This window comes from Eupeodes corollae, chromosome 3 (assembly GCF_945859685.1).
Source record: "Eupeodes corollae chromosome 3, idEupCoro1.1, whole genome shotgun sequence".
NCBI lineage: Eukaryota > Metazoa > Arthropoda > Insecta > Diptera > Syrphidae > Eupeodes > Eupeodes corollae.
The window spans coordinates 121047477-121059890 of record NC_079149.1 but is presented as its reverse complement, the minus strand read 5'-3'; the positions used below and the strand labels follow the sequence as shown (position 1 = coordinate 121059890).

The 12414-nt window shown below is 37.2% G+C and overlaps 1 protein-coding gene across 1 annotated transcript in view; it reads left to right on the top strand.

Moving 5' to 3' along the window:
- LOC129952912 (cadherin-related tumor suppressor) overlaps positions 1–12414 on the top strand; it is a 257350-nt gene that overhangs the window by 18236 nt on the left and 226700 nt on the right. Inside the window, exon 2 of the mRNA XM_056065884.1 lies at positions 2493–8360. Coding sequence (XP_055921859.1) covers positions 2898–8360 — 5463 coding nt within the window. The 5' untranslated portion in view covers positions 2493–2897. The remainder of the gene's footprint in view (positions 1–2492; positions 8361–12414) is intronic.

Sequence of the window (12414 nt, the reverse complement as noted above, 5' to 3'; positions counted from 1 at the left end):
TTTTGACATTTATACGAGTTTCGAATGGATCTCATGTGATTTGGTTCTCAAATGTTGGTACAATTGATATTGCATTTGTATCTCGATGACTGTGTTCGTTGAGCAGTTGTGCATTTGGAATTATGTGTTTTCCAATGGAAAAAAAATCAATCTGTTACTGTTAATATTATTTAGTTATTTTAAATGAAAATGCACTAACTGGGTTTATTTTGTAAGAAAAAACAATATAAAAGATAATTAAGTTTTTCTATGTTTCGAACAAAAGTTTATCTCAGTTTAGATTAAATAAATCTTCATGGTGTTTCCAACGCTGAAGAAGGTTTAAAAATAATTAAGTTTGACAGCACTTTCTAAAATGCAAATTGTATTTCGATGTTTCTTATGAAGTGCAAACAATGTGTTAAACAATGAAGAACTGATTAGTTCAGCACCATAAAAGAACAAGCTTCCTACCTCATGTCCATTTTTTTTTGTAATTTGATTAAAACAAAACTGTATATTTTGTACACAAGCATGCAAATAAACAGACCATAATGCATTATCTGTAAAACCAACTCCTACACACAGGTTTTTCTTCACGAATTTTGACTCGACTCAAATTCATTTCAACTGGATATATATAAAGAATTTAGGCGAGCTTCAAGCTCGCTTCAACACCACATGTTAATGTAGTAGTCTTCGATGTTTTCTTACTATTTCTTCTTAAAAATTGTCCATTTTATTAGTTTTAGTTAGTTTTTTGCTAAGTAAATTTTAACTTGTGGTTTTCTCGGCTATTAAGTAGTTTTATTAAAAGCTTAAAAAATATCAATTTATTTTCTGTCTCAGGAATGGTTCTTTTGAGTTTTTGGTTATACTCACCTCGTTTTAGTTTGTTACATCAAACTTCCCTGAACTGTCTTCTTTATTTCTTTACTTTTGAAATTAGACTAATTTTTTCAACATTTTTCTAGCTTGTTACGCCTTGTTATTAGTCAGACGCGTTTTGACCATAAAATTGCGCATTTAAGTAACAACACTTTGAACATTCACTAAGTCCATGTCTATAAAAATAGCTCTTCTAATTTATGATTAAAAAAAATAAATTAATCATTTATTCGTAGATTCTACATTTTTTTGCGAATATTTTGGGTATTTTTCTTTTATTCCATTTTATAATCATAATCATTTATTGTACACGTTATATTTTTTGCAGAAGTCGTTTGTTCATTTGCTAATGATTTTTTAATTGTTGTTTTTAAATAAAAAATGTATTTAAAATGATAATTATGTATATTATATTCAAGTTTTTTACTCAAACAAAGATGAAATGAATGAGATAGCAATTTATACCATAAATCATTTGACTTAAAAGAAGATTTTGTAGATAAAAAAAATTACTAAGTATTATTTAAGGCCGTACAAATTTAAACATTCAAAAATTAATCAAATCTAAACATAAAATTGTCTTAAACATTTTTCTAACACAAAATTTATATTTTTCGCCACTTGTTCTTCTGAAGTTAATAATAATGAAAAAGTTTTATAGATTGAAAGTTGAAAAAGTTAGGAATATATGATTTATTAGTAGATTCATTTGAAAAGTTATTTTATCAGTTTTTAATTTAAAATGTTACAAGTTTTTGTATACCTAAAACCCTTTTAGTTACCTGTAAAATACAAATTTGTTTTATCATTAGGCTTCCATCAGAAAATTATATATATTGAAAAGCTTTAACCGGAAGTTACAAAAAAACCTCTTATATCATTATACATATATAAATGAGTCCCAAATATATCCAAATACCTACAACTTAATCTAAGATAAGTCTATAAATCTTTTCTATTATGTATTCTTAAATATAAAGGTACAAATAAACCTAACGCTATTTTAACAAGGAATAATTTTGAACATAGATCAATGTCATAGCCAAGTGGCACCATACTGTTGGATATATCAATTTACTAATTCTTACCTAAATTTTTGTCCAGTTTTTTTTCTTTCTTCTTTGGAAATAAATCATTTGGATCCTAATTTTATCGTAATTTATGGTGTGATATTCTCTTTCTCAGCATTTTAGAAAAATGCAAATTAAAATATTTTGTTTTATTTGTTTGTTTGCTTTTTTTCCACTGGTGTTTTCTTCTTGGTTCAAAGTGGAGTAACAAATCACTTTTGATGGGATTTTTAGTTAACTTGATTCAAGTTGTATTATTATAGGGTATTAAATTGTAGTGTTGAAGAGGTGGTCGTGCACGTGATTTTTCTTTTTCTGAAAATTTATTTATTAGCATCAAGTTTCTTGATTTAGAATTAGAATGGACAAAATCAAAAACTACAAAATAACATTTTGAAAAAAACTAAATAAGAAGACCATTTAATAATCATAATAATTTATAGACTACAATTATAGTAATTTAATCCAAGAGGTATCATATGAAAATTACAAATCCTACTTTAAAATCTTACATTAACAAAAAAATCTAACCTAAACATTTCTTTTTCTTTGCAGATAACTTGTGTGTAATTGTGTACTCCATGGTTCATTAGTGCAACATAAAAGAGCTCTTTATTCCACCAAACCCCCTTAACTACGAGTGAATTTTTTGAATACTACAAAAAAATAAAAATAATATTATAGTCTCCCTTTTGTGACGGTATAGTTGCGCAAAATGGCGCGGTTTCGTGGTAACGTCGTGGCCGCGAAAAAGTTTAACGAACAGAATAAGTGTTAACGTCGTCGAAAACACTTAACACCGATTAATGTTCCGAAAAATCGGTACATTTTTGGAGAAAAAATACAAAACAACAAATAATTAACAAGTGCTCATCGCCTGCTGATGGATCAATGTTTAAATCAAAAGTACAAAAACCAAAAGAAACAAAATTTTATTAAAAATTTCGCTCACAAGCAATTATGACGTTCTGCAGCCGATTGGTGAACGAATCGGTGCCCAGAATGTGTGTCATATCTACAAAAGTAGTCCAAACTAAATCATCATCATCAATTTTGTCTTCATCTTCATCATTATCACCATCGAGGAGTATAAATTCGAAAACAACAATAACAACGAGATACTTAACTAGCAAATGGCTGCTTGCGATAGCAATCGGGTTCTTGAGTCTATCGTGCGTCGCCGTTGTCAATGGAGTGCATGTACCCGGCCCGGGTCCGGGAAGCCTCTCATCATCGGCTCAATATACAGCATTTCCGCGACGAAGGTCATCGGCCGACGGAAGCGGTCAGATGCAGTCGCGAGCAGTTGATAAAACTGTTTATCTGAATGTGGACGAGGGCAAGCCACGTGGCACAGTGGTAGGTTCGATAACAGTCGAACCGGGGTTCACCTATCGGTTCAATGAACCACCCCGGGAGTTTACCCTCGACCAGAACACGGGGGAAATTAAGACTAATATGGTCCTAGACCGCGAAGGAATGCGGGACCGCTACGATCTGGTGGTGCTATCCAGTCAGCCAACTTATCCCATCGAAGTTCGCATCACAGTGAACGACGTGAATGACAATCCGCCAGAGTTCCCCGAACCCAGTATAGCGGTGTCCTTTCCAGAGAGTGCCGCATCAGGAACTCGCCTGCTGCTCGACGCGGCAACGGACCGCGATACCGGAGTGAATAGTGTCACCAATGACTATCGCATCGTGGATGGCGATCATGACAACAAGTTCAGTCTGGCGGTGACGACAAATCCTAGCCGCGATGTGTCATACCTGCATCTGGTTACAACTAAAACTCTGGACCGCGAATCTTGTGGATTCTACTCGTTGAATATCTCAGCACGTGATGGTGGATATCCACCGCTATTTGGGTATCTGCAGGTGAATGTAACCATTGTGGATGTGAACGACAATCCGCCGATTTTCGACCACAGTGACTATAATGCGTCATTGATTGAATCCGTGCTGCCAGGCACACCGGTTCTGCAAGTGATGGCATCCGATAATGATTTGGGTGATAACAGTAAGATCACATACTACCTGTCCGACACTGAGGATCGCTTCACAGTGGACCCAGAGACAGGTGTCATCTCGACGACCCAGCGACTCTCGTGTAAGGACCCAAATTGCCAGACCGACTCGTGTTCAAAAAGTTGCGTGTTCACTGTATATGCCCGCGATCATGGTTCTCCTCGTCAAGATGGACGCACTTATGTCACCATAAGCTTAGTCGATACGAATGATCACGATCCAGTGATAAGATTCCAGTACTTTCCTCCAACGGGCAGCTTTGCAACTGTTGATGAAAACGCGCCCAATGGCAGTGTGGTAGCTGCAGTATCTGTGGTCGACATGGACGAGGGGCTGAATGGAGATACGAGTATAAGGATTGTATCTGGCAATGAGATGCAACACTTCCGCCTTGAAAAGACTCCCAGTTTTGATATTGTGCGTGTGAATGGTGCACTTGATCGTGAGGAGATTGGCAAATATAATCTGACAGTGGTGGCAATCGACAAAGGAACTCCTCAGCGGACCGCTACCGCATACCTCATCATTCATGTGAACGACGTCAACGATCATGAGCCGGTGTTTGAAAAATCAGAATATACAGCGGTGCTGAGTGAACTGGCTCCACCGGGCACGTATGTTGCCAGCATCACAGCCACGGATGAGGACACCGGGGTCAATGCACAAATTTCGTACACTTTCGTCTCCGGCAACGACAAACAATGGTTTAGCATTGATGCAGCCTCTGGATTGATAACAACACGCGCCGCACTAGATCGTGAAATCCAGGGCACCGTGGAGTTAAACATATCTGCGCGGGACGGTGGTCCCAATCCCAAATGGGCACACACTGAACTTAAGGTAACCATACTCGATGAGAACGACGAAGCGCCACAATTTTCCCAACCGCACATCAATGTTAGTTTGAGCGAAAATACCCCAGCACAGGCATTGGTTGCAATGCTAACAGCGGCCGATCACGATCAGGGAACGAATGGCAGTGTCACCTATACGTTACCCGCGATCGTTCAACAAAAATATCCCGACCAATTCGCCCTTGACTCGTTGACTGGTCAATTAACCACAAAGCATCAGCTCGATCGTGAGACGATCGCGCATTATGAGATTTTTGTGGTGGCTCGCGATCAGGGTGCACCACCGCAATCGTCAACTGCTACCGTGTATTTAACCGTCGAGGATATCAACGATAATAGCCCAGAATTTTATCCCAAACAATATTTCCAAACGATCGCCGATGATACACCGATCGGAACATCCATACTTAAGGTAACTGCCACCGATCGTGACTTCGGTGATAATGCTTTAATTACCTACAAGCTGGAGAGCGGCAACGTTGATAATCTATTTACTATTGATGCCCATTCGGGGGTGATCAGCTTGTCCAAGAACAGTGGCAATGGTGGCAACAAAGCACTATACGAACTGATCATATCGTCAAAGGATCATGGCGATCGTCAGTCGGAACGCAACGCCGTCGTCGAGATTCTGAAACAATCAAAAATGGAAAGTTTAGAATTTGATTCTTATGCTGGATATGAATTCCAGATCGTCGAGGATCATGGAACCAATCCAAATCCCGACATCGGCCGTGAGGTGGGCAAGGTTCAGGTGAAGGCGGAAACTAAGCACCAACAACAAGCGATCGAGTATGCCATTGTGTTTGGGGATCCTGATGAAAACTTCGAAATAAATCCTCGCACCGGGGTCATAACAACAGCAAAGCGGATCGATCGTGAATCGATGATTCAATACAGCCTAACGATAGTTGCCCGCGCCGGATTGGCATACGGTCGTACAACAGTGAACATATCGATTCTAGATCTAAACGATAATGCACCAATTTTTGCCCACGATCGTGATGAGATCCTGCTCGCTGAGAACTCTGCCGTTGGTCAAGAGGTGTACTTGTCACGGGCTCGTGATAGAGACTCGGGAATTAATAGTCATGTATCCTACAGTCTTACATACAATCCCGATGAGCAATTTCGCATTAGCACAGCAACTGGTGTGCTGTACCTAAATCGACCGATCCGTGCCGAGCCGGGGACAGTTTTGCACGTTGAGCTGACAGCAACCGATGGTGGCACTCCGATGGCGCTCTCCTCCAAGAATACCATCACCATCCAGATAGCCGATGTTAACGATCATACACCTGTCTTCGATCATACCTCCTACGAGACGTCTCTGTTGGAGTCGACACCGGTGAACGCTCGCTTCTTTGCATTGGCCGCCTCCGATGCTGATCTGGGAGCCAACGGCAGGATATCCTATGAGATAATTGAGGGCAATGTTGAAGGAAAATTTGGTATTTTCCCCGATGGCTATTTGTTCGTGAAGTCTCAACTGGATAGGGAAGAAAAGGACTATTATTCTCTGACAATCGCCTGCAAGGATGCTGGCGAGCCGTCGCGTTCGTCTGTAGTGCCGGTGATCATTCATGTCATCGACGAGAATGACAATGCCCCGCAGTTTACCAATCAAACGTTTACCTTCAGCATACCCGAGAACGAGCCGGTTGACTCATTTGTTGGCAAGTTGACCGCATACGATCGTGACATTGGCCGCAATGCAGAGTTGATATTCTCTTTGTCGTCGCAGGAGGCTGACTTTACAATTGATTCGCGCAACGGTTTCATTAAGACACTGCATCCGTTCGATCGTGAGGAGCTGGTGCAGAATCAAAATCAGAATTTCCTTCAATTGGAGGCGATCGTCAGTGATAATGGGCTGCAGAGATTGCGCGATAAAGTCAAAGTGAGGATCTTCATTACGGACGTTAATGATAATGCCCCGCAATTTTTGCGGGCGCCATACAAAGTGCAGATATCTGAGGGATCTGGTGTTGGGACACAGGTCATTCGCGTATACACGATCGATGCAGATGAGGGTCTCAATGGCGATGTGTATTATTCGATAATCGATGGCAATCAGGATGGACGGTTTGCCATTGATGACGCAACGGGTCAGGTTTCGCTTGCAAAACAATTGGACCGCGAAACAAAGGCCACTTACAAATTGACAGTGGTTGCGAGGGATGCAGCTTTGAAGGGGCAGCTGTCAGCAAGTACGACGATTAGTGTGGAAGTGTTGGATGAGAACGATGATGCGCCAGAGTTCACGCAGACCGACACACAAATTTCAGTGAAGGAAACTAGTCCCATTGGCACAGAGTTGATGAAGTTCAGAGCAAGCGATTCGGATCTGGGGATGAATAGCCAGGTGACGTTTTCGATATCGGCGGGCAATCGAAAGGATACATTCCACATTGATCCAATAAGTGGGTCTTTGTATTTGCACAAATTTTTGGATTATGAAGATACAACGATGTATATTTTGAATATCACTGCGTCAGATGGGGGCACACCGCGTCTGTCTACCACCATCATGTTCACGGTAAATGTTGTGGATGAAAATGACAACCCACCAAACTTCCCCAATACAGCCATCGTGCGGCAGATAAAAGAGGGAATCGCCATCAAGACTCCTATTGTTACTGTGACAGCTGAAGATCCGGATTCGGGAGCGAATGGAAAAGTGACGTATGCGATTTCCAAACAAGAACCTGAAGTTTCTGGTGGCAGACATTTTGGAATCAACGGAACTACCGGTGTTATTCACACTTTGCGACAAATAGATCGAGAGACAATTGACACCTTCCGATTGACAGTTGTGGCCACCGATCAAGCTGATCCACCAGCGAAGAGGCTTTCGGCCGAGAAAATCGTGACCGTGATAGTCGAGGACATCAATGACAATGCACCTGTTTTTGTGTCCATGAATGCAGCCATCCTCCCCTTGCACAGCAAAAACCACGTGATTCCGGGTCGAGATGGATCGGTGATTATGTACGTCAATGCCCGTGACGCAGATTCCAGTACTAACGGCTTAGTAACCTACGAAATGGTCAGCGGCAACACTGATTTATTTAAACTGCACCGTAACACCGGAGCAATTTCCCTTCAACGCCCAATCGCCAATCCTGAAGTCCGATATCCGTTTACGTTGAAAGCCACCGACGAAGCGGTCCAATCCGAACGCAAAAGTTCCGATGCGTACATTACGATAATTGCAACTTCGGCAATCAATAACGGTCCGGTATTCGATCAACACGAACTAAGCGGCAATGTTAACGAAAACGAACCAACGGGAACGTATATTTTGACGGTTAATGCAAGTCTCAATTCGGCCGAGATTGAGTTTTACGTGACAAACGTGACAAGTGTTGGTATAAATGGCGGCCCGAATAAACAAGTTGATCGTCTATTCGACATCGATACAAAGTTGGGAATTCTATCGACTGCCAAGGAATTAGATCGTGAGTCTGGAGTTGATATGTACGAGATTGAAGTCTATGCAATTGCATTGGGCGGTGCACTCAGGACCACAAGTACTAAGGTAAGTTTGATTGAATTAAAGTTTCTTCTTTGTTTTTGCATTAAAATGATTTTTTGATAAAATAGTAAAGAGTCGGGAAAACATATTAACATGCACTGTGTCGCCGCGCTGCAGTACCATTTAGAGTCGGTTATCCAGGAATTCTTCGCAATGCATAACACGCAGACTTGACATTTGTATTTAAAGTGTAATTCTAGTTCTTGGAAAGATAGCCTTTTATGTTCCTTTGAAAGAACATTTGCCATGAATTTGATAGAAAATGTTAAGATATGCAAAGAGACAGTGTTGAGGAGTATATGTCTCTACATTTTAGACAAATTCTTTTACTTTTATCCTTCAGGTGAATTGTGTAAAAAGTACAAATGAAGGACTGTTTTGAATTTGTTTACTATTTAATATTTTTAAAGGTAACGTGTTATATGAAACAAGAGAAGTTCTGCTCAAATTCGTACATTCCAGTCTGCAAGTAAAAAGGAACTTTATATTACTTCATTGATTCCAACCTAGCTTCTTTCTTTAGTGCAACTTTAATTTTTTTTTCCAAAAATAGTTAAGAATTTAATTGGAATTAAAATTTTGAGAGATGAGAGTGTTTAAACTTTATTGACAAGTAAAATGAAGAATTTCCGAAAATTAAACGATTAGTCCCAGTGCACACTTGTGCCATTTAAACGCAGTAACGCTGTGGCACCGAATTGGCGTCTTACAGTAGTAACAATTCAATTAAGCTGTGGTTAGGTTCAGTTTCAGAAACATTTTTGTTTCTACACTATTTTTGAGCATTTTTATGATTAAGCATTCGAAAATATTTTGTGAAATTCATGATATATAAAATATCTCAGTCAAAATTGTGAAGAAGGTCCAAAACAAAAAAGTCTTATTTTCAAGGGAATCAACTCTTTTAATCAAATTATAAGAAATCTCACATTGGGCGCCATTCTTATTCAATTTTAAATTTAAATTAAACAAAACCAATTAAATCAAAAATTCCTTTTAGTGACTTGTACGACTTTTCAAGAAATCAATTAAATGCATAAATGTATATAAAAGGTATAATTTACTAGCATAGAGATATTTCGTAATGATAGTTTTATTTCAAAATATTTATAAAATTTGTTGGCTCAAATCAAATAAAATGGACATTGTATACAAAAAAATGTTCTCTCAAAAAATATTCAACAATTTCTGTAATTTAATTAAATCTAAAAAATGGCATAAGCAAAATTTTTAAAATGGATAGCGAAGCAAGTGTTTTGGAGTATACAGAATTAGTTAAAATCCTTCCCTTAGTTTCAGATGGCCTTTTTAATAAATGTAAATAGTGAAAAATGTTCCTAAAGTTAAAGCAATATAAGTAATATAAAAAAACACACAAATAGAAAGAATTTTTGTGAAAATCAAATGTTAAAACTAACTTAGCAAAAAAAACTAACTAAAATTAATAAAATGGACAATTTTCAAGAAGAAATGTTAGTAAAACATCTAGAAATTGAGATTCTATAAAAAAAGTTAATTTTAAAATTTCTTCAAGGAGGGGGTTTGTTCGTAGACTACTACATTAACATGTGGTATTGAAGCAAGCTTGCCCCAATTGTTTATATACCTAAATCAAATTGAAATGAACTTGATTCGACTCGATTCCGGTCGGGGATCGGAGTGGAGTCGAAATTTGTGAAGAAAAACCTGTATTGAGGAGTTTGTTTTACAGATAATGCAATAATGGTCTATTTATTTGCATGTTTGTGTACAAAAAATATAGTTTTGTTTTAATCAAATACAAACAAAAATTCACATGGAGTAGGTAGCATATTCTTATATGGTGCTAAACTAATCAGTTCTTAATTGTTTAAACTATCTCACTTGCACTTCACACATCGAAACAACATTTGAATTTAAGAAAGTGCTGTCAAACTTAATCATTTTTAAATCTTCTTGTTCGGTTGAAACACCAAAAAGATTTATTTAATTTAAACAGAGATAAACCTTTGTTGGAAACATAGAAAAACTTAATTATCTTTTCTATTGTTTTCTCTTGCAAAATAAGCGCAGTTAGTCCATTTTCACTAACAAAACTAAATAATATCAACCGTAATAAATTGATTTTTTCCAAAATGTAAAACACATGATTCCAAATGCACATCTACTCAACGAAAACAGCCATCGAAATACAAATGCAATATCAATCGTACCAACATTTGAGAATAAAATCACATTAGAAACTACTCTGGACCCGTATAAATGTCAAAACCCCATTCGTAGTAAGATTCTAATTGAACTTTCATCGGTAGTATTCATACTACGGATATAGTTTTTGTTATTCTTTAAAAATCCTACTATGCTGTTGATACATTTTCCCACAAAACGGTTATTTTTGTGGTTTTGGATCTTACAAAAAATCACTCGAGAAATAGCGTGTTAAGGGTCAACAAGTTTATCACATAAATTGATCAAAAGCACAAAGGATTCAAATGAAATATAGAGTTTTGATTATTTCCCCAGGTACAAAATAAATAATTATTTCAAAAGCCGTTTGTCTTGTAAAAGACATTTTCCTGATTCAAATGTAAGCTGTGAAATTAGAAAAATGTTTTCATCAAGTTTTGTTGAACAAAATCTTTGGAAATATTTTGTTGAAGTTTGTTTTGGGTGTTAAGGTTCTTTTTTTATTAAAACTGGCGTCAAAAAGGTATCTCAAATTCTTACAATCAAGGGATTTTACAACTTAGTTGGAAAAGGTTTTCTCATAGGTTGGCTTTGCAGAAGCAAAACCGAAGCAGCCAACCATTGACAGTAACAATTTGAAGCTTTGAAACAAAATCTGACTACTGCACATACAACTTTTTATTTAAAGATATTCAGTAATTGTAAGTTCATTGATAGCTACTGTCAGAGCATTGCAAAATCTGACAATGTTCTGTACTTGGCCTTAGATGCAGATACACGTAAATCATACGAACAAAATTTCAAAAACTGCACTTCCGTCAAGTTCTGACCTACTTGGCTATGCGTTGGTGTTAATGTCCTGTATACTTCTTTTCATATCTATAAAGCTTATATTAAAATTTTTGCAAAAGTAAAACGAAAACAAATACAACAATTTAAATTTACGAGAACTTCGAACGAATTTCACCCTCAAAATATTATGAATATCCTCAATTAGTTCTGCTAATCAACGTGCTGAACACAAAATTATATGAATATAAATTAGCAACTTTCAGGCATACTCTTTTTCTTACTCTTTTTTTCAGATTGTAAGTAAGTAAGCCCACACTTTTATAAAATATGGCGTAAATCGTACAAGGATATTTTTCTTAACACTCTTTTAAAAGGCACATTCAGGCATTGTTGTTTCATATCGCATGAGATGTATGTTGGTACATATGTGACTGTTCTGTCCAGAGTCCATCCATTGCCAAGAAGTCATCCAAGCATTTATTCAGATTTGGTTGTTGTTGTTTTCGTCTTATTTTTATGTTTCGACCTCCATAACTTGAGTTCATTTTTTTTGTGCCAATTTCATGGCTACACGACTTGCACAGTGTGTGGCATTTTTAATGCACCATCAATTCCGTAAATTCATAAATGTACATATATAGGGCAAGATATTAAAACTTCTGAATGTACACAATTGCCTACACACTTTTAAGTTTAGTGAAGTTTATTTCCATGTATACCCCATGCAGATGCAGAGTGCCAGTTTTTAATTAGTTAGTAGAGGAATTCATGGTTTTTACGAACTAAAATCTTTAATTTTATTCTAAAGGGGGACAAATTCAAAAACAATGCGTTAACAAGAAAACAAAAATGTTAAAAAAAATTCAAATAGAGGTATGTACATATTTTTGTGTAGGTACATATATTAATAATACATTTCCTGTTTTGTTAAACATTGAAAAATTACACAGAACTTGAGTTAGTCACAAAAATGCTCGAACCTTTGTATGGGGATACAGCTTCTTGTTTTGGAGCTAGAACTAAATTTATAGCCCTTAAGAGTGAATTCCTAACGCAAAACTCAAAACTTATCCAACCCTATCGAAACTTTATACAAAAT